At 44.3% G+C, this 23,679-nt stretch overlaps 1 protein-coding gene across 2 annotated transcripts in view; it reads left to right on the plus strand.

Annotated features, from left to right (window-relative positions):
* The window catches only part of GRM3 (glutamate metabotropic receptor 3), a 36,537-nt gene extending 14,600 nt beyond the window's left edge, over positions 1–21,937 (plus strand). The window contains exons 3-5 of one of the 2 annotated variants that reach the window (XM_056846678.1): positions 17,202–18,268; positions 20,197–20,371; positions 21,710–21,937. In XM_056846678.1, the coding sequence (XP_056702656.1) occupies positions 17,202–18,268; positions 20,197–20,371; positions 21,710–21,783 (1,316 nt within the window). In that variant the 3' untranslated portion in view covers positions 21,784–21,937. The remainder of the gene's footprint in view (positions 1–17,201; positions 18,269–20,196; positions 20,372–21,709) is intronic. The other variant, XM_056846679.1, reaches the window with a different exon arrangement.
* Positions 21,938–23,679: the final 1,742 nt, after the last annotated feature.

Here is a 23,679-nt window from a genome sequence, read left to right on the forward strand (position 1 = left end):
ATTCCTACTGGTACCTTTCTGCCCATAATTTAAACCCATTATTGCAAGTCCTAACCTCTGCTGCCAACATGAATGGCTCCCTGCCCTCCTCTGAGTGACAGCCTTTCAAATACTTAAACAGACCAATCAGATCCCCCCTCAACCTCCTGTTCTCCAGACTGAACATTCCCCAAGTCCCTCAGCCTTTCTTCATAGGGCTACCACGTGGAGACTGGCAACCCTACCTGTAATTCTGGGAGATCTGCAGTCCACACCTGGAAGATGGCAACCCTAATGTTCAGTGCAGTGTGGACAAGACTCTGCCCTTTACCCAGCTGGGACCTGGTGGGAATAAGAGCATGCCCTTCCTGTTGTACTGTATTTCAGATTTTCTTCCAAAGCAAGTTTTGGCTTTTTAAGGCCCACCAGCATTTGTGGGCCTCTCTGACTATGACTCTCAGAGTTCCTGGCAGGTGCAAGAGAAACCTCTGAGAATTATAATATCCTGAGCCTTCCCTGGATTTTTTCCAGGATCCTGATGTGCTGTCTGTATCTGTTAATTGTGGCTTGCTTTTACTATTCTGCCCACAAATCTGACCTATTGCAGTTGAGCGTCTCACCGGGGAGCAGTTTTTTGTCCTGGTAAATGAGAGTATGAATTATTCAACAAAATGGATCTCAATAACTCTGCATAGCAGGAAGGAGTCAGATGTTAGATCTGACAATTTATTATGGATCATTTTTGCTGTTTGATTCAGTCTTGCTATCTAGTCAATACTTCACCATGCAGGGAAACCGGCGGGGAGGTCTGCAATGATAAGATCTATTGATCCAGGATGCTGACAACATTTGACATTATCTGCAGCTTCAGTGACAAATTGGTTGTTGTTAGCTGTGGCAATGGTCTAATCCTGCATGCTGCCATGCATACACAAACCCCACTTATTTTAAAGGCATTTATTCATGAGTGACCATCTACTGAAAGGCAACCTTGGGCACGGCTTTATATCACTTTATATACCGTTGCATAGAATGGTGATAAAATGGGGCTGGAGATTTACCAGAGTTTATACCATCAATTCCATCATCTTCTGGTCTTGTAAAATATAGTCAGTGCGCATGTGTGTAGGCAAGCGAATGAATAACTTTTCCAGACCAATTTGTAAGGCTCATATTTTGTTGATGCCTGTAGTAGCGGAAAGGGAAAGCCTGCAATTTGCCTAGCAAGATTAATACAGCAGTTGCCTTGACCTAAGATATAAGAAAAGATCATGCTAATCCCATCCGCAATTGCCGTTTCTCAATAAGAGATGAGATACTTTAAGGATCTGACAAAATCAAGCCCTTGGCAGGCAATTCGCGTAGATGCGGTTAAGCGCTTGGCTTCTATTTTGTGCCTGCCCATAAAAAGCACCAGTCAGAAGGAAGAAGCGTTAGGGTTCTAACCTCCCTGGGAAGAAAAAAGCAGCATGCTGTTTGATTGTTCTGCCTTTTGCAATCAGACGACAGTTAATCCCTTATCTATCGATTGATAGAAAAGTCAGCTCCTGATTTTTTATCAGTCTCTCATGAGAGACTGAAAAATAGAACCTGAGAGGGAGATATGAAGGATCAATTCTCTCTGGCTGCATCTCCACACGCTGCTCACCCTTACACCAATGGCAATACCTGAGTGGCACATTCATTTTCCCTCCTATAAGTGAAAACTGTCATTAATTTCCATCAGAAAGCAGTAAAGGGCAACATTTGGGGGTCACTATTTCAACATGGCAAAACCTACCCCCAGGCTCGACAGAAAGACTCATGTTCTTGGGTGGAAAGAGGAACCATGAAGTTTATGTGGCTGTAAAAAGGTAAAAGTCCCCTGTGCAAGCACCGGGTCATTCCTGACCCATGGGTTGACATCACATCCCGACGTTTACGAGGCAGACTTTGTTTATGGGGTGGTTTGCCAGTGCCTTCCCCAGTCATCTTCCCTCTACCCCCAGCAAGCTGGGTACTCGTTTTACTGACCTGGGAAGGATGGAAGGCTGAGTCAACCTTGAGCCGGCTACCTGAAGCCAACTTCCGTCGGGATCAAACTCAGGTCGTGAGCAGAGCTTGGACTGCAGTACTGAGCTTACCACTCTGCTCCACGGGGCTCCTTGTCTCTGTACCTATGTGGCTGTACCTTGTCTCATTTTGCCTTATCTCAGAACGAAAAGTCCTGCCCACACAGAGAACCCCAACCCACTCTCCTCCCTACAGCAGCCTCACTGAACTTGTCCTTTCCCACCAGGGCTGCTTCATTCCCATCCCAAACCATTCTGGTTTCCTGATGCTGCTTTGAATTTCAGCAGAGCTGCCGATCGTCTCCTCCTGACTTATATGCTTAGATTTAAAAATAGCACAGAAAGCGCTTGCAGCGATAGGCCTTCGTCATTTCATCAGCAGAGGCTGTTTGCCCAAGTTGTCACACCTTCATTGAGAGAGTTCTTCTTTTAAGTAGGTCCACCAATCTAATAAGTGGTGGGAAGCAAGTTAATGCATAGACATCTTTGATCGGGTTGTTGCTCTGAAGACCGATCCAGGCAATTCTGCAGGTGTGCTTAAAGCACCAGCTGTGTAAAAGCCCACTCTTCTGAAAGAGTGAGGTTTTTAAACTCAAGAAGCTGTATACACACCATTTCTGTTCAGAAGTTGGATGGTGCCTTATGGCAATGCAGTGAAAGGTTCATACAGTGGATTATTGTTCCTGTGATTCTCTGGACCAGAGTGGGACGTATAATGCAATCAGTGTTCAGCCGTTAGTTTCAGTTTGAGACAGAAGATTCTGAGCCTGTGCAAAGTGCTGAAAGTGGGAAGGCACCATCAAATAAGGACAGAAGATCCTCCATAAACATTACCATTTCCCCCCAGATATGTGGACCATGTTTAAGCGGGAGATCAGGGCTAAAGAGGGAGGTGCCAGGGCTCGAAACCATCAGGAACCCCTGCTAGCCATCTCAGGGAAAGAAGCGTCACCTCTTCACTGTGGGGACAGGCTAAAACAGCACAGGGAGAAAATGGGGTTGTAGCCAGTGCTGGAAATCAAAAATTATTTCCTTTTCTCCTTTCATTAGCTGCATCTGAGTTGACACTTCTTTTCTCTCTTTTGTTATCTTCATGTTATTTATTTTGTGTTGTTTTGGTTAAGGCTGTCCTTGAGCCTTCTGGTAGGTGCTTAGTTGAGAAGGCTGTTTCAATCTAAGTATACTTTTTTGTGGCTGCTTCTGCCTTTGCAGGATAGATGGATAGATGGATAGATAGATAGATAGATAGATAGATAGATAGATAGATAGATAGATAGATAGATAGATAGATAGATAGCTCAAGAGCTCAGCTAGCATATGTGGCAGAATGAAAGTGTGTGTGTGCGTGTGTGTGTGTGTGTGTGTGTGTGTGTGTGTGTGTGTGTGTGTGTGTGTGTGAAGTAGAAACACGCCAGACTAGGGCACATTTTCACCTCAACCAAGATACAATTTTGCTGCACCTTCCCCACTCCAGTTAGTTGAAAAACAGCATAATTTGGGTCCGCGAGGAAACATCAGTTTCCTGGGATGTAAAGGAAATCATCATTCCTCCACCCCAATTGCCGATATGATCTTACGGCACTTCTCACAAGACCAGGAAAAGCTGCAAGTTGACTGACCTTCCATTTCCTCCCAGGATGAATGATCAAATGGCTGTCTGTTTGCAAGACCTGAGCAAGGCTGTCAATAACAGGACATTTGGGGAGATCGTTCATTCATAGGGCAGCCATAAGTCAGAAGCAACTTGATGGCACATAACACACAACTAAATACAAAATTGCATTTGGAAAATGGGAGAGAGAGTAAGAGAGAGAGATCTTTTCGGCAGCTGTATATTTCCAATTTGACTCATGGGTAATCCTTTTAGAAAAAAAGAAGTTTTCCTATGAAGCCACTTTATGAAGCTAAAGTCACATATATAATCCCAGTTCTCTGAACTTGCTTATGGCATATTTTCCATGGGCCCTCCAACATTTTCTTTTTTTAAAAAAAATCTTCCCTTTTACATGGGGGATTTGTTGAATATCAAGAGGTACAAAAAACATGCCTGGAGAGCCCATTTCCATGGTAACTGCTTCATTCAGGTAAGAGAGCAAACAGGACTCATTGGCCTGCTGCTCACATCCCTCTCCTCACTCCTGAGCATACACACACACACACAAAAAAAAACTTTCGTTCTGCCACATATGCTAGCTGAGCTCTTGAGCTGAATTTTTATTAGTATTTTCAAAAATAAAGAGCCCTAAAAAAGGGAAAACAAATATGAAATAGCATTCACTACTCAAATAATCATGACGGATTTGATGCAGCCCAGCTTTACGTGTCTACAAAAAGATATCAAGCAGTAAGGTTAATTAGCCGCACAAAAGATGCAGGCCCCTCAACACTATGCACAAGCCCCACACTTAAGGTTTTGCCACAACTTTTTCCTTCTCTCCTTCTCTCCCTCTGTTTCTCTTTGTCTTTGTCTGATGGTGTGGCTGTCTCAACCCATCTTAGGCCAGGGCATGGCCCACCTAGGGTTGCTAGCTCTGCTTTGGAAAATACCTGGAGATTTTGGGGGTAGAGCCTGAGGTAGGGTTGCCAGCTCCGGGATGGGAAATCCCTAGAGAATTGGGGGTGGAGCCTGAGGTGGGTACTGGGAGGGGCCTCTGCAGGGTTTAATTCCATAGAATTGTATGTTTACCTGCTGGACATGCTCTTCACCAAGTCCTCAGCATCCCTTGTGGCTACTGGCCTAACCTCTGATGGTGGTGACAAGCAGAGAAGAGTGTAGGGGTAGGGCCTAGAACAATGATCTCGCCCAGTGGCTCTTTGACGCGCCACCTGTGGCTCTTCTGAGCTCTGCTCCCCAATATGGCACCTGGTCCAAGTTTCAGAGAAGTCTGCAAGCCTCTTGCCCAATGGGGCTTGTGGTTGGCAGTTGGTTTGTACCTTTAAACACCAAAGGAATGGGGTAATCTGTGAGCCTCCCAAGGGTGCAGGCATTATGCCAGAGATCTACGTAAATATGGCTGTTTGTGGGTAGGGTTGCCAGGCCCCTCTTTGCCACTGGTGGTAGGTTTTGGGGCGGAGCCTGAGGAGGGCGGGGCTTGGGGAGGGACGGGACTTCAATGCCATAGAGTCCAATTGCCAAAGCAGCCATTTTCTCCAGGTGAACTGATCTCTATCCGCTGGAGATTAGTTGTAATAGCAGGAGATCTCCAGCAAGTACCTGGACTCACAGCTATTAGGAATGCATTTGTGTTGTCTCCTGAAGACACTGTCTCCAGGTGATGATCTGTTGTCCCATATGAGCATTCTTTCTACACATGTTGAAATGGCTAAAAGCTTTTGTTGTTGCTGTTGTTGTTGCGCTTTAAAGTTCTGTAAAAACATGCCAAAAGGAAGCCACACGGTGCCAAAGTGGTAGTAACACAATTTCTTCCACAAGCAAATTTTGAAGTTCTCCGAACACTGTCATACCTTTTATTCTCCATCCGCCATGCTTTGAATCTTTTCTACAAATATATTTAAGTAGAGCTAATCAAAATACAAAACCTTGTGTCTCGGGAGCATCTTCTTCTGAAGGCAGAGAAAGGGTTACTCAGCCCTCTATGCTGGCCACTGCTCTGACCCAAATTCCCCCCACATGAGCTAGTTTTCATTTTTTTAAAATTAATGGAAGCAAGCAGGGCTCTACAAGGCCTATCTGCATATAACAGCTGCAGTCTGAAGAAGTAAAGGGCAGAAGTCGACCACTTCCAGGGTCAGCTCTGGCCTGAGGAAGAGTCGCGGTAAGGAGTCCTTCTACTCTGGAGCAGTTGCCAGCATAAGCTCAGTCACTATAGGATAAAGCCAAGGGCAAGCTCAAGGAACTCCATTTAAGTGATTTGCTCTCTGTGGCATCTGTTTTCTGAACTCCCTGAATTCCTTTGAGAGCTGAACAACGACTCTCCTTTTCAATTCATCGATCTGAGACCAAGACATTTCTGAACTGCTGCATCCCTGCACCTTCCTGACAGCTTGCTTTATTCCTGCAATAATAACCATCATTATATCATCTTTATGTTTTGCTGGCAAAAATCATCCTTAGCTGATGAAAAAAAGTTCCCCATCAGAGCACTTGATCTTCCAGGTGCTTCACCTGGGATTGAACCAAACTGGGTGCTCAGGAATAAGTTGACAAATCCACAGGGCTAAGGGATAAGGTCAAGAATTGTAATCGGTTTGTGGCTGATGTCTCTTAATGCCCTTTTTAAAAGCTTTCTGCGGCATTTTTCACCTCCTGTCTCTCCTTGGATCTGTTCTCCCACTTTAAACAAAGAAATAAGCCATCTGCATCCAGTTCTGTCTTTTCTCCCTCAGGTTGTATGATTGTTCCCGAACTGATTCACTAGAGCAAAGTATTGGGAGGTGAAATAATGTGGAGCAGTGATCCTTGACCTCTGACTTTGAAAGCTGGATGTGATGGTTCTGGATGGTGGAATTTGCATGTGATAGACCTGGATGGCCCAGGCTATCCTGATCTTGTCAGATATCAGAAGCTAAGCAGAGTCAGCCCGGGTGAAGGGGAGACCACCAAGGAAGTCCAGGGTTGCTATGCAGAGGCAGCTAATAGCAAACCACCTCTGTTCGTCACTTGCCTTGAAAACCCTACAGGGTCAGCTGCAACTTGACAGCACTTTCGACCACCAGACTGCCGGCACACTTCCTATTCCAGGACTTTCAGGCCCCAGCTTTCAGGGGCTTAGCCTTCTCAGGATCTCCAGGGGAAGGACTGAAAGATCTGTGTGAGGACAGAACCAAGGAGGCAGGGCAAAGGGGGCAGATTATTTTCTGCTTAGTTTTTGACATACACTCTGCCTGTATGTTCACTAGTCTTCACCTACAGCCACCAGGAACCGCCCTCCACTGGGTTACTTTCTCCCCATCCCACCAGATTCTGCACGAGAGCCTTTGCTCCCAGGCTCTTCTTGCACATTTGCCCCCAGCACAATTCAAACATGTGTCTGGATTGTGCCCTAAGAAAGTTTCCCAAGCAGGGTGGGAATGGGAGATGGGGAGCTGTGTCATTTATCTGTGTCCAAAAGACGTCTTTGACACATAAGCAATGGCAGTTCATGCAGCCCCAGATGTGAAGCATTGCGCTTTGAATGAGGAAAATATGTGATAAACCAGCCAATAGAAAGGTAACCTTGAAGGGAGTCAACAAATTGAGTTTAGCTTTGTTCTTCATTCCTGTACATGATGCTAGTCATCCAAGAAAGTTGTTAGTGTGAGGAGGTGATAGGACATCTCATCTATGAGAACATCACATTTGCATACATCTCTTAGTGAATCTGGGGAGCAAATCCAGGGGGACTAGAAAGCAGGGGGTGAAATAGGGATTGAGAGGGTGCATTGTGAAGAAGGAAATCACCAGCTCCCATCTCATCTCACCAGAGGACCTTGGTCAAGCCTCTCTGTGCAATCCTGAGTACAGATACACCCTTGAACACATGAAGCTGCCTTATACTGAATCAGACCCTTGGTCCAACAAAGTCAATATTGTCTGCTGAGACTGGCAGCAGCTCTCCAGGGTCTCAGGTAGAGGTCTTTCACATCACCTACTCACGTAGTCCCTTTAACTGGAGATGCCAGGGATTGAACCTGCGACCTTCTGCATGCCAAGCTGATGCTCTACCACTGAGCCACAGCCCCTCCCTGTGGGCTCAGAAGGGTGTAACTCTGCTTGGGACAGCATTCTCTGTCCCTCAGCCCTCTCTCTGCAATAACAGAATGGGCCTGGGGGGCTTTTGAATGTCTTGCCTCTGCCTGTTTTGATGCCCAGCTCCTGATTTCAATTTTGCTTTTTCCCTTGTGGAAGTGGAACTTACAATGTTTTGCTTTCACTCCATTTCCTGCACCCTCACATTGAATTCTCCTGATAGAAGGCAACATTATTGCTGTATCAATAAACTGGCATCACTGATACCATACATGCGAGCGATACATACTGTACATACAAACACCATATGAAGTGTGTTTTCAAAGTGTTTGACATGCCAACAAATCTACAGATCCAACACCAAAAAGAGAGAAACCAAACTCAAAAGTCATACACAAAATAGGGAACATTTGCTTATCCCTAAAACGTACCTACCCAAAGGAATTGTTTAACGATTACTGAGCTAATAAATTTGGAGTGCTTTAACTATTTGAAAATATGAGTGTGTTTAGTGTTAGCAGTAAATATAATGAAGAATGCAAACCTGACTGGCTTTTTAGAAGAATAAGGTAGTTCTCCTCCTTCCTATGCTGGGCAAAGCCTACCCACAAAACTCTCAAAATTTTCTGGGGGGCGGGGACTGGTCAGCAAACCTGATTCAGTCATTAAAGCCATTTACAGTGGTTTTATTGCATTTCTCACACCCCAATAGATGCTGCACTGTGTGTTCTTTGCTGCCATCTACTGGCATGTTAGCAACTGACATGCAAAGCATTTTGCTCATCCATTACTTTCTTTTAGATTGTTCCCATTTAGCTCTCGACCTGTATGAGAAGAGCCTTCCTGGATCAGAACAGGGCTGCACCTCATCCAGCATCCTAATCCTCCAAAATGGCACTTTCCAGCTGGTAATACCATCATCTCTATCCCTCACGTCTTTGCTAATCTTCAGGGATGAGGATGGGGGCTGACTCCACCCATTCTTCCTGAGCCCCCAAATGGATACAACCCAGCCCAGATTAATGTCACCTGCCCTGCCTGTTGTCTTCATGCAGGCTATCGAAGCACAGCACAAAACAGGCCTGGCTGACAGATGTTTCTCTGGATTTGGGGTGGCAGCTGGTATAGAAGAAAGATGTTAAATGGCAAAGGCAGTTTCCAATGTAATGCTTTGCTTACAGGGAGAAATGAAGAAAGGGTTTGTAAAAGCACTGGGTGTCAAGAAACTGGTTTGCTTACCAATCTCTTGTCTATTCAGAAACATTGGTTCAGGTTGAGGCCTAGTTAAAAAACCATGTTTTTTTCTCTGAGAACCAAGGTCGAGGAGGCTGAAAAATCCGGGAGGGAGTTTTGCCTACTCATTTCATTTTGTTAGTGTGGGGACCCATGGGTGGGAGAAGGTGCCTGCTTGATTAGGCTCTATATAGCTGCAAAGTATATGGTCTCATTATGGCAACTCACCTGATTGGTTGGGTCACCTGATTAGCAACACAAATGATTGATCAATTTACATCATTTGCTATACATTTGATTTGTCAAATAGAATCATACCAACACAGATTATTGGGCAGAAAGGAAAGATCTTTCATTCTAGTTTTGCCCTTTGTGGGGATTACATCTAACTTTAGGACACCTCTTGATTCTGGGTGGGCCATGCTGGCCAGAGGCACTGTTTGGACTTTGGACTTTGAAACTCTGTTGGACTCAATCGTGCCAAGTAACATCTGGATTTAGAACCAGTGCTTGTACGTGTGCTTACAGTGTGTGCTTCCAATGCTTCTGAATTTAGCTTTATTATTTTAACCTTGCTGTTCACTGCTCATATGTTGTATTTCCTGCACATTCTTTTCATAAACCACTTTAATTATATTTTGTGATGTTTGTGGGTTTGGGGGCTTCAATCTGAATCCAGTACTTTAGCCCTTATTTGTTACAGCTACCATAATAACTGTTTCCTGGAACTCGACTTGCAAGTGTTCTACCTTGCAGGGCTGACTTCTAGATCTTAGACCCAGAAGGGCTAGAGACTCAGTCTCTTGATCTCTGGCTGGTGGGTTAGTTAAAGGGATTGGTGGTAGCATTACCCTGGGGTTATAAGGCTTCACACCTCAGCATTTTGTAGTTTAGCCTTGGACCAACCCATCACCCTTAAAAGTAAATGTAGTCCCCTGTGCAAGCACCGGGTCATTACTGACCCGGTGACATCACATCATGAAGTTTACTAGGCAGACTTTGTTTACAGGGTGGTTTGCCATTGCCTTCCCCAGTCGTCTACACTTTACCCCCAGCAAGCTGGGTACTCATTTTACCAACCTCGGAAAGATGGAAGGCTGAGTCAGCCTTGAGCCGGCTACCTGAAACCGACTTCCATGGGGATCAAACTCAGGTCGAGAGCAGTGCTTGGACTGCAGTACTGCAGCTTATCACTGCACCACGGGGCTCATTCCATCATTTTTAAGGAGGCTTTTATAAAGCTGACACTGGGTTCTCTGTAATCAGATGGTGGATATCATTCCATTCTCCAGGCTACCATAGTTCAAGTGTTGCTTTATTCCAGATGCCAAACACCTTTGGAAGAAGGAAATAAGAACAGTGGGAAGCAGGCTGCCCCCTGCTTAGAGGGCTGTGGTTGACTCTGGCACCTTTTAATCAATCAATCAATCAATCAATTTTTGTTTAAATAAACCATATAAATCATGTTTAAATAAACATGAAAGACCACCTACCCTTCCATGTTCCTGCTTGGACTCTGGCAACTGCTGAGGTGGACTTTATTTCAGGAACCAATGCTAACAGAGGTGCATTTAGTGGAGACCCAAGTCGAGATGTTCTTGGTGCCTGCCCCTCAACTATAGAAATCCCTCCCCAGAGATCTTCACCCTGCCCCTCTGTTATTGGCCTCTTGCTGGTTTTTAAAGACCAGAAAAACCTTTGAATAGAATTTTATGTTTGCCCTGGGTTTTATTGATTGTAATTCATGGGCTTTCCAGATTTTATGTATTTTTAATTTGGATTTCTTTGAATTTTATGTGTTTTAATTTTGCAAGCTTCCTTGAGAATGTTTTATTAATGGAATGGTGAGCTGTGAGTTCTCTAAATAAATAAATTAATAAATAATCGTTTAAAAATATTAGAAAGTGTGTGGGACAGCTAGCAATGTAATGAACAAAATCTACCACTCATTGTTGGAAAGATCAGATAGGAAGGTCTTTGCAAAATGGAAACTGGTAAGAAAGGAGAAGCAGGAGCAGAGGAAGGCATGCAGCTGCAAAAGGGGAAAGTTATGTATGCTCGACAGCAGCAGGGGTGACCTGGGGCTCGTTCACAAACACGCTTGTTGACTGGCATCTCCCCCCAGGCAGCCATGGCACTGGAGAGGATGCTGGAGAATGGGAAAGTTCTGTCTGCATCCTTCTGCCTGTCCAAGGCTGTTCACACACCCACGTCAGTATTCAGTGCTGCAGGCCTCAAGTGATGGGCACGGATTTTTATTCATGGATTCATTATGCATGATGCATACCTATTCTCTCCAGGATCGAAGGAGCATGCCTGTTATCTTGGGTGCTGTGGAACACAGGCAGGATGGTGCTGCTGCAGTCGTCCTGTTTGGGGGCTTCCTAGAGGTACCCTGGTTGGCCACTGTGTGAGCAGACTGCTGGACTTGATGGGCCTTGGCCTGATCCAACAGGGCTTTTCTTATGTTCTTATGTTCTTATTACATCTGCCCAAATTTTCCAGCAATTTCCACAGCAATTTTATAAAAATCAAGACAATAAGAAAAGTAAGATTATCAATCGTAATACCAGAAAGGCAGAGTAGAACTCAAACAACTATTTCAGGCTGTTCACAACTGTACTGAGCAAGGAAAGCCTACACAGTACACGTGGAGGTCATCTTTGTCCTTATATACACTTAGGCAGTACTGCTACATAGGGTAGCCAGCCCTCAGCTAGAATGGGGGAGGGCAGAGGCTGTGGCAACTGTCTCAGGCAACCTGACTACTGTGCTTTTACAGGACCTAGTAACATCAGCTACACCATCTTGGGCTCATTCACTTATACTTCTTCCAGTGATATTTATGCCATCTGGTGCCAACAATGCCTTTCTACTTTCTGCATTGGGCAAATAGGTCTAATAGAATAATATGCAACAGAATAAATGAAGACAAATCTGACATCAAAAATGGAAACCATTTATCCTTCCAGGACGTACTGTTGCAGATGTAAAGATCACTGTTCTTCTACAAAAAAAGTCAAAGGAAGTATCCAACAGGAAACTGCTGAATTAGGATTCTTGAAGAGATTGAACACTGTCTCTCCCCTGGCCTGAATAGATTCTTGGGTTTCCTTTCTCACCACAGTTGCCAATAGCTCAGTAGAGCTATTACAGATGTTCATTGTTCTTTCTCATCATGTTGTAATCATATCACACAGTATCATATTGTAGTCCTTTACAGATGTTTTACACTGTGTCATCCTTTATTTGGCTTTGTTTATCCTCTTCTGCCCATGTTCTACACCCACTCTGAATGGCTTTATTGCTCTTTTGATTGGATTTTTCTGTACCTGCACCCCATGGGAGGCAACATCTGACCTCTCTCACAATGCTTTATGAGTAACATCTATATCCATCCCTTTTCCCAGAAACTCATACCAGAATTATTTATAGCAGGTGTGTCTCTGCTGTAACTGTGCTTTTTTATTTATTGTTTATGTCTTTATTTATTAGATTTTTGTCACCGCTCACTCAAAGGGTCTCACAGCGACTTACAGCATTAAAACAGTATAAATGAGTTAAAAACAACATAAAAATAACAAATACTAAATATTAACATTAAAATATTAAAATATGTGGCTAGCACCATCCCTCTAATAAAACACCCCAAACATGTGGATTACACTCCAAAGCCTAACCTAAGCCATTCAGACTTGCATGCCCTGCAACTAAACAAGTCCGGCAGGGTATAGGTGTCATCTGAGAGTGCATTCCACAGGGTAGGGGCCACAACTGAGAAGGCCCTTCCCCTGGTTACAGCTAACTGAGCCACCTCAGGGCCAGGCATCTGCATGAGGCCCCTAGATGATGACCAAAGGAAATGCAGGGGGTTGTAACAGGAGAGGTGGTCCCACTGGTATGAGGGTCCCAGACTGTTAAGTGCTTTAAAGGTTAACACCAGTTGGATCCAGAGACTAATCGGTAGCCAATGCAGCTACCACAAAATTGAAGTAATATGTGTAATTGGAGTAATACCTTTCCCCCACCATCACCACCACATTGTAACTCTTGGTTATAAAAGTATATTCGAAATGATTGTGTACTTCGTTTGCATTTGAAGAAGCCAGGTCTGACTCATTATACCTTATTCTAGAATAAATATTGCCGGAGAAGGGGGAACTTTGGATCCCCTGGGCCCAGATCTTTCAGGAATGTGCATCCAGAACAAGTAACAGGTGACACCAGGTGGCACATACTCCCAAACTCTGGGTTTATGGCCCAGAATATCTAAACTGGCTTCATGTTTGGACCAAACCACAAACTTTCCTCGGGCCTTTCATCCGCTTCAATGGAGTGTGTACCAGAAGAATACTTTACAGAGCTCTTTGTAGATTTCTAAAAGGCCCTGTGATAGGATGAGGTAGGGTTGTGCAAAAAACAAAATCAGTAAATTTTGGGTTTGGGTTTATTGGGCCCGATTTTTTTTTATAAACCCGGGGTAAGCTGGGTTTACCCATACCTGTAAAGGGGTATTCGGCTTTATTTTCGGGTTTACCGAAAAATTAGGGCCCATTTTAGTCTATGGGGATCTTTTTTGAAGCTCTTATGGGGGCATTTTGGGAGGTAGAGTTCCCAAATGTTCCGGGTAGCTGAACTCTCGTTGCATGAACCCCAAAGTTTGGTGAAGATTGGGTCAGGGGTCCAATTTTATGGGGTCCCAAAGGGGTCACCCTCCCACCTCCATAAAAAGCATAGTAAAGTTTACCATGCTTTTCTATGGAAGAGGGGGGCAACTCCTTCAGGCCCCCATAAAATTGGACCCCCATTAACAGTCATGTTCCCCTCCCCAAAAAAAAACACTTCTCTTTTAATAACGATTTGAATTGTGATAAATATGAACAATTCCTCGTATACGCCTTGAAAAATTAAGATTCCGTTCTTGTAAGGCCAATGAGTCTACTGACTTATAGGCAAGTGTTCTGGATTGCTGGCTTTGTGGGTGGATTTTTGCACAGCCTTATGGGAAGTGTAGTTCCCCCCTCACATTATTTAATGACCTGACCCAGCCATCCATGGCCCTGAGGAGAATCAATGGGCGAAAACGCATGGTTGCTTTATCCTCCTTTAATCCCTGTTTTAGCCAGGATCGAACGCACACTAAGTGAAATGCATGTGTTCGATCCTGGCTGAATCCTGGATGAAACAGGGATTAAAGGAGGATAAAGCGACCATGCGTTTTCGCCCAATGTCACCCATTATGCAGAGGCAAAAGCCTCTACTAGTCAAAAAGCAAGCAAAACTCCCCCACTATAGCTACTGAATCTACTGTTTCATCGCAGTTCAAGGTGGCTGACAGACAATTATATCAGATGTTCAACTTTGGGTGATTATGGCTGTCAAACAAGGTATGTCTGACTATTAATGTATTTGCCACGAAATTCACAGCATCTGTAGTGAGAGACGGATTTTTATTGACTTCTTTCATACCACACTTTTCTCCCCAAAGGTGGCCCCAAACAGCTTTCGTCCTTCTCTTCTCCTCCATTTTATCCTCACAACAACCCTGTGATGTAAACTAGGCTGAAAGAGGATGACTGGCCCAAGGTCACCCAGCAAGCTTCCATGGCAGTGTGGGCATTCGAACCTGGATCTCTCAGATGCCAGTCTACTCTAACCACTACGCCATGCTGAAAGGGCACTGTGTGAAGAAATTTCTGAGATTACCAAAACGTTAGGGAGAAAGATTTATTCTCTGGAGTTGCTTGGTCAAAATTAGCAGACCAGAGCCCTGTTTCCAGATATTTTACAGTGGGTAGTGGCTAAAGGCCAATTCATAGATTACATTTTTTGGGTGTACACCTCAAACATTTGAAGTGTTCAGCGAAATATGTTATGTATGAATTTGACAAACTTGTCAGGGAACCAAAATGGGCTGCAGCTTATGGAAAGGCAAAACTAATTTCATTCTTTTTAAAAAAATTATACATCATTGAAACGATTGTAGTATACATTTAAAAGGCATGCTCAACAGATCTGCATATATCACTCACTGTCTTAGAAAGGACAGTACTTCTAAGTCACTCTTCTAAAATCAAATGCAGAATGCTATTCCCAAAAAAAGGAATTAAACAGGCTCTCTGGAAAGAATCTTCCCCCCTGCTTATCAGGAGTAAATACATGGTATTGTTCATTAGCGTTACAGCATGGTGCAAAATTAACCAGGTGGTAACATCAGTGGGATGTATTTCTTTAATGACATTCGGCAATGAATTACGATTCTATGCAAAACTCAAAGAAGAGAATTAATGACACGGATGTGGGCTGGTTGATCACCAGAGGAAAAAACCTTGAGAAGACATAGCTCCCTACATGAAATCCACAGGTCATTCTGAAACAGGACAGCATCTGATGCTCCTTATCAGGCTTAGCTGGGCACTCACTGACCAATGAGGGCAGCCAGTGGGCCCGCTCACAGTGGCAGCTTCTGCAAAGGAGGGAGGGAGTCTGGAGGAATCCGCTGAAGGTGAGGAAGGGGTCACCTTCTTCCTGGCTCCCCTCAACCCCTTCCTGCCTCCCCCGCCCCCAGCTTTCCCCTTGCAGTCTGCTGTCTGCACACCACATTTATTCTTGCATGGTGATCAAATTCAGTGTCTTCCTTATTTGGAAAAGGAGGGAACAAAAACAGCTCCCAAACCACTAGAAATGGAAGCTAAACCTAGGAAACTGCAGCTTTCCTGCACTCATATTTCAGTTATGATTGAACTGCTAGGAAAATACAATCCTCCTCTTCCCTCACACTCAGACATAAGCCACTTTCCCAGTAATGAGCCTTGTATACCCTTGTATACAGGGTTTTCTTAGACACATCTGTCATGGGCACCTATTGGACGATACCTGTAATCATGTATCAAATGCTCTGCCATTTCAGTGACAAGTTTATTCCTGGTTGATGAGGTATTTTGGTACAGGAAGATCAGTCTCTGTTCTTTCTCAGCTGTTTCCTTGAGTTTTCAAAGAGAGAGGTTTCTCATCGAGAACTGATTGTGTGAATGCTGTGAACCACAATACCACTGCAACAAAAAGACAGGCTGGAAAATCATCCTTTTCCATAAATGAGCAACTCCCACATGTTTATTGCACACAAAACCAGACATCGTCTGGCAAGGCCTTTGGGTAGCAAACAGTGGAAATGGTAGTTGAGGAACTTGGGTTTAATTCAAATTGACAAAAGGTTGAAAGCCAGAGATCAAGCTGTAAAGAGAATTTGAGACAATAAAACTTCTGTCTCTACAGACAAGAGATAACGTTTAAGAAAGACCAAAGCCCATTCTTACTGAGGACAAGGAATTTTAGTAGGTTTACATATTTAACAATCTAGTTGATTCATACTTCCCTTTCCCATTCTGGAGACTAGTGGTAGCAGTTATGGGCAGGGGTCAGAATGACTTAGGGTTGTCCTGTGGCTTGGCTGTTAATATTGGATTCTTGGAACCCATTTGAGCCTAGACTTTCTTTTTAAAAGAACGAAGTCTCAGACTCTAACTCTTACAGATCCAGCTATATGGGGTAAAATATGCAAGCAATATTTGGTCCAATAGTCAGCCCTCTTCTGCCTTCTGCTGTTCTAGCCAATAAACAAAATCACTGCTGTGATTGATATTCTTGTGGCATCTGTCTCCAAACAATTCTCCAGGCATGAGCAAATAAATGGTCAGGCCAAAAGATGCATCCTCTGAACCTTTCCCAAATATTTGTGGCAGTTGCAGGGAGCAGACACAAATCAGTGATGGGCAATGCAATAATAAATGTGCTTGTATTAATAATTAGCAAACAGTTTCCATAATTGGTTCTTGTAGATTATCCAGGCTGTGTAACCGTGGTCTTGGTATTTTCTTTCCTGACGTTTCGCCAGCAGCTGTGGCAGGCATCTTCAGAGGAGTAACACTGAAGGACAGTGTCCTTCAGTGTTACTCCTCTGAAGTAGAGAGGACACTGTCTGAAGTAGAGAGGACACTGAAGTAGAGAGGACACTCCTCTGAAGTACAGAGAGACACTGTCCTTCAGTGTTACTCCTCTGAAGATGCCTGCCAGGTGAAACGTCAGGAAAGAAAATACCAAGACCACGGTTACACAGCCCGGATAACCTACAAGAACCAATGAACTCTGACCGTGAAAGCCTTCGACAATATTATGTACATGTTTTCTTATGTGCATCCAAAAGAAACACATGAAGTAGCAACATTACTTTCTTTCTTTGTTGTTGGCAGTTCCATTCAGTTCTTCCAAATCGGCAGACAACATTGTTAAATTTGACGCGTATGGCGACGGGATGGGCCGATATAATGTCTTCAATTTCCAGCACAACGGAGGCAAATACTCTTACCTAAAAGTTGGCCAGTGGGCAGAGACTTTGACGCTCGAGGTCGATTCCATTCATTGGTCCAGAAGTCTTATCCCCACGTCCCAGTGCAGTGACCCCTGTGCACCCAACGAGATGAAGAACATGCAGCCAGGAGATGTCTGCTGCTGGATCTGCATCCCTTGCGAGCCGTTTGAGTACCTGGCGAATGAATCCACCTGTGCAGACTGTGGGCCTGGGCGGTGGCCAAGTGCCGATCTCACTGGTTGTTATGACCTCTCAGAAGATTACATCAAGTGGGAAGATGCCTGGGCAATTGGACCAGTAACCATTGCATGCCTGGGTTTCATTTGTACTTTCTTGGTTGTGGGGGTATTCATCAAGCAAAACAACACCCCTTTGGTCAAAGCTTCGGGTCGCGAGCTGTGCTACATACTCCTCTTTGGAGTCTTCCTCTCCTACAGCATGACATTCCTTTTCATCGCCAAGCCTTCACCAGTCATTTGCACCTTGCGCCGCTTGGGCCTGGGTACGTCCTTTGCTATTTGCTATGCTGCCCTGCTGACTAAAACAAACTGTATTGCCAGAATATTTAACGGGGTAAAGAACGGGGCTCAGAGGCCTAAGTTCATCAGCCCACGTTCGCAGGTCCTCATCTGCCTGAGCCTCATCATGGTGCAGATTGTGGTGGTGTCCGTGTGGCTGATTTTGGAGGCCCCGGGCACTCGGCGGTACACCCTTCCTGAGAAGCGGCAAACTGTCATATTGAAGTGCAACGTCAAGGATTCTAGTATGTTGATCTCTTTAACATACGACGTTATCCTCGTAGTCTTATGCACTGTGTATGCCTTCAAAACAAGGAAGTGCCCAGAAAACTTCAACGAAGCCAAATTTATTGGTTTTACAATGTACACAACATGCATCATCTGGCTGGCTTTCCTCCCAATCTTTTATGTGACATCGAGTGACTATAGGGTAAGTCATTGGAGCCTCAATTCCCCATCGATTGATCCAAGAGTCCTCCTCCTATGGGATACAGGCTGGCTTCTCTTTGTGTGCTTTCTCGAATCCCAGTCTGAGATTTCTTCCATGCCGTTGAAATACCCCTAAGCATTTTCCTAACAAAAAATGCACCAGCTGCATGTGAGTGTTGGGTTAGTGCAGACAACAGGCATTGGATATTTTTTAATTAATACATTATGTGCTACAAATCCCTGCCCCGAGGCACTTACAGTCTCTCATCACGATTCCATGATGTGATGATTTGCAGCTGAATCTCAACCATGCCTGCTTTGTGTGCCAAAGGTCCTGGGTTCAGTCCCCAATGTTTCTGGTTAAAAGGGTTTGTGGCAGCCGGTGCTAGGGGGGGGGGGGATTTATCCTGGAGATCTTGGGAAGCTGCTGGCAATCAAAGCAACAGTGCTAAGGCTGATGGAAGAATAGTCTGACTCTGTATAAGGTTAGGTTGACCTGATTCATTGAAAGGCCTTGGCCATGATCTAATACAACCTGAAGTGGTTTCAGCTTTTTGTGCTCCGTTGCTCTGTATTAGATTGCCAGTCTTTATTGTTACAGTCAAAGACCAGCATACTTATAAATTACACTCAATAGTTATAAAAAGAGAAAGAAGAAAAAAGGAAACTATATAGTCAGAAACTAAGAACCCTGATTTAATGTACTGTATAAGCTAATGATAGCTATATAGCTATCATAAGTAAATTATGTGCACCTCAGCTACAATATTAGTACTGTGCATATAAGGCCATTAATCCATCTCCTTAAAGTGCATTTCTCTTCTTAATGGCTAGAAAGCAGAATTTTGCCATTGCATGGGATGCAGCAGCCTTATCCTCAAGCAATAGTTTGACCAACGCTAACTCCGTACCCCCCCCCCCAAAAAGTTCAGATGCTTAAAATGAGATAGCAGCGCAGTATTATATGTGTGATTGATTCAACTGCATTGGCTGAACAGGGGCAACACCATTGCTCCATAGGCAGATGTTGAAACTTTCCATCTAAAACTTCAGATTTTTGGCACAACTGTAGCTGCAACCCTGGAGGGAAGTTTTGATGTTAAATCTCTGCCTGCCCTAGGGCAGTTAAGGGTGAAGGAGCCCTGCCAGAAAAAAATTAGCAACCCCTCCCCACACAAAAATAACCAAAACATTCCATGACTCTTCCCAAAATGCTCCCTGTCTTGCTGGACCATGACACCGGCATAGACCAGCCTATCATTCTTGGTTCATCATAGGAAATAACCTGCTAAAGTTTGATAATAGTGCGGGCATCAAACCAACTAGGTCAACAATTTTGGCTCATAAAAGGTGGTATTCTTTGATCACCATTTACTGAGAGACTACCATTGAGAGCCAGCATGATGTAGTGGTTAAGAGCGGCGGTTAGGAGCAATGGACTCTGATCTGGAGAACCGGGTTTGATTTCCCACTGTTCCGCATGAATGGCGGATGCTAATCTGGTGAACTGGATTTGTTTCCCCACTCCTACACATGAAGCCAGCTGGGTGACCTTGGGCTAGTCACACTCTCTCAGCCCCACCTGACTGTTGTGTCTGTTGTGGGGTGTCTGTTGTGGGGAGGGGGAGGGAAGGTGATTGTAAGCCAGTATGATTCTTCCTTAAGTGGTAGAGAAAATCGGCATATAAAAACCAACTCTTCTTCTACCATTGCTTTATGGGCATACTGGAAACAGATGTCTGATTCCTGCTGGGGAAAGGGCACTTGGCTTTGGCCTGAGCAAGCATGGCTCTTCTCTTCTTAACTCCCCAAATGGAGAGGCTTTCTAACCTTTTAAGAGTTCTGACAGTTGGTTGGCTTTGTTTGGGGGTGATATCACACTTTTTACCTTTCTGGTTGTTTTATTTTGCAACTGTTCTCTCCATGTAGGTTCAGACCACAACCATGTGCATCTCCGTAAGTCTAAGTGGCTTTGTCGTCCTGGGATGCTTGTTTGCTCCCAAAGTGCACATCGTTCTCTTTCAGCCGCAGAAGAATGTGGTCACTCACAGGCTGCACCTCAACAGATTCAGCGTCAGTGGCCAGGGAACAAACTATTCCCAAGGTAAGTAAAAGCTGAAAAGGAACTGGGTGGCAGCACTTTTTCTAAAATAACTTCTGGGCCATTCATTCCAGCAATGATAACATCCCTGTCTCTTTTTGGTACAGAAAGGAAGATGCTGAAGGCAGATTGCTAGGGGGTCGAGCTGAAACAGACACCCCTTTACACAAATTAATTTGTGTCCCACAAAAAGGGGCACCTTATTTCAGTGCTCTTTCAGGGCAAACTGTTCCCGTATCCTTCAGTGCCATCCACCTCCTCCCATGACAAGAGAGGGATGGATGGGTCACATGGCAGTGCATAATGCTGTGAAATACATGCCTCTCTTGCTGAGAGAGGTAGAGGATCAGCCGGGGATTTATACATGGATGTGGATGCTTCTCTTAAATGTGCAAGCCTTTGACTTCTCTGAAGGACAGGAATAAAAGGATGTTCATCCATGCCTCTCCTACGCTTGGCCAGGGAGAACAGATCTCACATCTCACTGCAGTACAAATCAATTCCCTGAAAGTGGCCACAGCACCTGGTTCAATTACCAGGTTTTGCAGCACTTTGCACGAGTCAGGCCTAGCATGCATGGGAAATGCCCCACATCTTGTTATCTGTCTATCTAAACACACACACACACACACACACACACACAGAGAGAGAGAGAGAGAGAGAGAGAGAGAGAGAGAGAGAGAGAGAGCGCTTGCGTGTTTTCCACCTGTGCATTGTTTTATTTTATTAATTGGCTGTTAAGGGGGCCCCTGGCACAGAGTGGTAAGCTGCAGTACTGCAGTCCAAGCTCTGCTCACAGCCTGAGTTGTGTAGATGCCTGGGGAAGGCAATGGCAAGCAACCTCGTAAACATAGTCTGCCTAGTAAACGTTGGGATGTGATGTCAACCCATGGGTCAGGAATGACCTGGTGCTTGCACAGGGGACTACCTTTACCTTTTTAAGTTGGTTTTGTGCCCTGGCAGCTTCCTGCTTTGTAAGACGGCTTGAGTCTACAGAGATAAGGCAGTCTATACATATTATTACTAACTAAATAAATTCCAGTTCACCAGCCAGTTTGGCAGTTATGACTTCTCCCAAAGAACCCTGGGTGAAAGTGCCAAGGATTCTGTGTTAGAAAACGCTAGCCACGTCCTAGAACTACAGTTCCCAAGCTTCCTCTCTGCAGAATTATGATAGCTTTGAATCTGGTTTAAATTTGTCATACCGACTGCACTGACATCTGCTTCCTTTGAAAACAATGTTAATGTTTTTGCTCCTCATTGTAGTGCATAGAAGAAAGCACTGGGTTAAAAAAAGAAAGAAATCTTGTGATAGTTAATGAGGATTTTTCTCTCTTTCAGCCTCAGCTAACGTGTATGTTCCCACCGTCTGCAACGGAAGGGAAGTTGTGGATTCCACCACCTCCTCTCTCTGAGCATTCTGCTCCTGGACTGTTAGGAAGCACTGCACAGTTCCTGCGCAACCAGGAAAAAAGCATTTTTTTAAAAGAAAGACTAGCATTTTCTTTTTTTAGAAACAGTGTAATAAATTATTTTTGAGGGCTGTACAGTATATAGTGGTGTTCTTTTGAGAACTTTAGCGCCCTCTCTGATTAACCGTTCTAAGGGATGTGTAAATAGCCACGGCCTCCCCTTCTACCATGTTGACTCAGCAGCGAGGGAAGAGTTAGTTGCCATGTTGGGTGGCTTTCTTTCTAATGGATTTTTTGTAATTCCTTGTTGTAATTTACTTAGACCGCATTTCTATGTTGTATATTATGGTTACATTCTGTGCGACGGATGGTTTTCACTGCAATATTAATTAATGTAAAGATGCCGATAATAAAACCTGAAACATTTTCCAGTATGCTTGATCGCTTGCTTTTCTTCCTTAAGTGTTGTCAGAAGTCATCCAAGGCGGTAGACTAGATTTTCAGCAGATGACATAATAGGGGAGGGGCTGTGGCTCAGTGGTAGAGCAGCTGCTTGGTCCCAAGTTCAATCCCCAGTATCTCCAGTTAAAGGGACTAGGTGGGTAGGTTATGTGAAAGACCTCTACCTGAGACCCTGGAAAGCCACTGCCGATCTGAGTAGACAATGCTGGCTTTGATGGACCAAGGGTCTGATTCAGTATAAGGCGGCTTCATGTGTTCATGGTAACTCTTCTCCCTCATTGGCTTTTTAAGGGCATCCCTACAATGAGGTAGCATGAGCGAGCCCACTGCAGTTAACAGCTTTCGGGGTAGCACATGCCCATTTTTTAGCTGTTAAAATTGTTTTGTGACTAGAAGCCAGGGAGGAAGATGTCCTAAATCAACATGAGGGGAAAGTCCTACAGTTGGCTCTGCTGCATAAAGTGATTGAAAATAAGTCTCCCAAGAGTTGGCGGGGACTGCACCAATCATCTTGGGGGCTTCTACCTGAAATGCTCCTGAAGCAGTATGCCAGAAGAGAGAGGAGTCTTTAGATTTAGCTGCCTGAATAAATTGAAGCCAGAGTGCCCTTTGAGCAACTGGTTGTTTTAATTAATTAGTGTTTAATATTGTTGGTTTGAGCTTGTAATTCGGAAGGAATGGTTCTGGAGTTACTAAGCCTATATTGATTGAACTGGAATATTAATTGTTTCTTGGCTATAATATACTCATGGTCAAACCAGGGTTTCGAGGTGTGTTTTACTATTGGGCAGTCCGGAATGATTTATAGATGCCTGTACATGCTCCAAGAGTGACAGGTGATTCAGCACTGAGAAACATGGAGTGGAGGTTCAGGGGGGGAGGGCTGTTGAAGAAGGAACTCCTGTGCAGCTGCTATTGAGGTTGTTTGCTTCCCAGCAAGGACTGAGAGGTAGTGAGTGAAAGGCAAAGGTCTTGGCTATAGTTGAATACTCTCAGGAATTCTTCACATCTCTCTCCCTCTCTCCCTAAACCACAACATGATTGCATCATACTCCAAACTGCATTTCCTGTACTCCAGAAATGCCCAATTAATCCGCATTTCTTCTTCTCCCAGGCATAAATTCAAGCACCCTTTCTGTATCCCCCATCAAAACATCCATTCATAGCAAGGCTGTTGTAAGGAATATAGTCATTCATTAAGTTACCACTTCCCACCACCACCCAACCACTCGTTCCTGAACAACACAACATAGGTTTCTGGGATATGAAACAAGTCAGCACAACACTCAGCCGAGCTTTTAAGCAGAGGAGCTGAACATTCAGTCCCTTTCTGGCTCCCTTTTTCTCTCCTTTCTGCAATTTACCAACAAGAAAACACATTTCAGGTTTTAAATGTTTGTGTAAAAGTACCTAATTTACATTTCAAGGCTTTGAGGA

This window comes from Euleptes europaea, chromosome 3 (assembly GCF_029931775.1).
Source record: "Euleptes europaea isolate rEulEur1 chromosome 3, rEulEur1.hap1, whole genome shotgun sequence".
Classification (NCBI taxonomy): Eukaryota; Metazoa; Chordata; class Lepidosauria; order Squamata; family Sphaerodactylidae; genus Euleptes; species Euleptes europaea.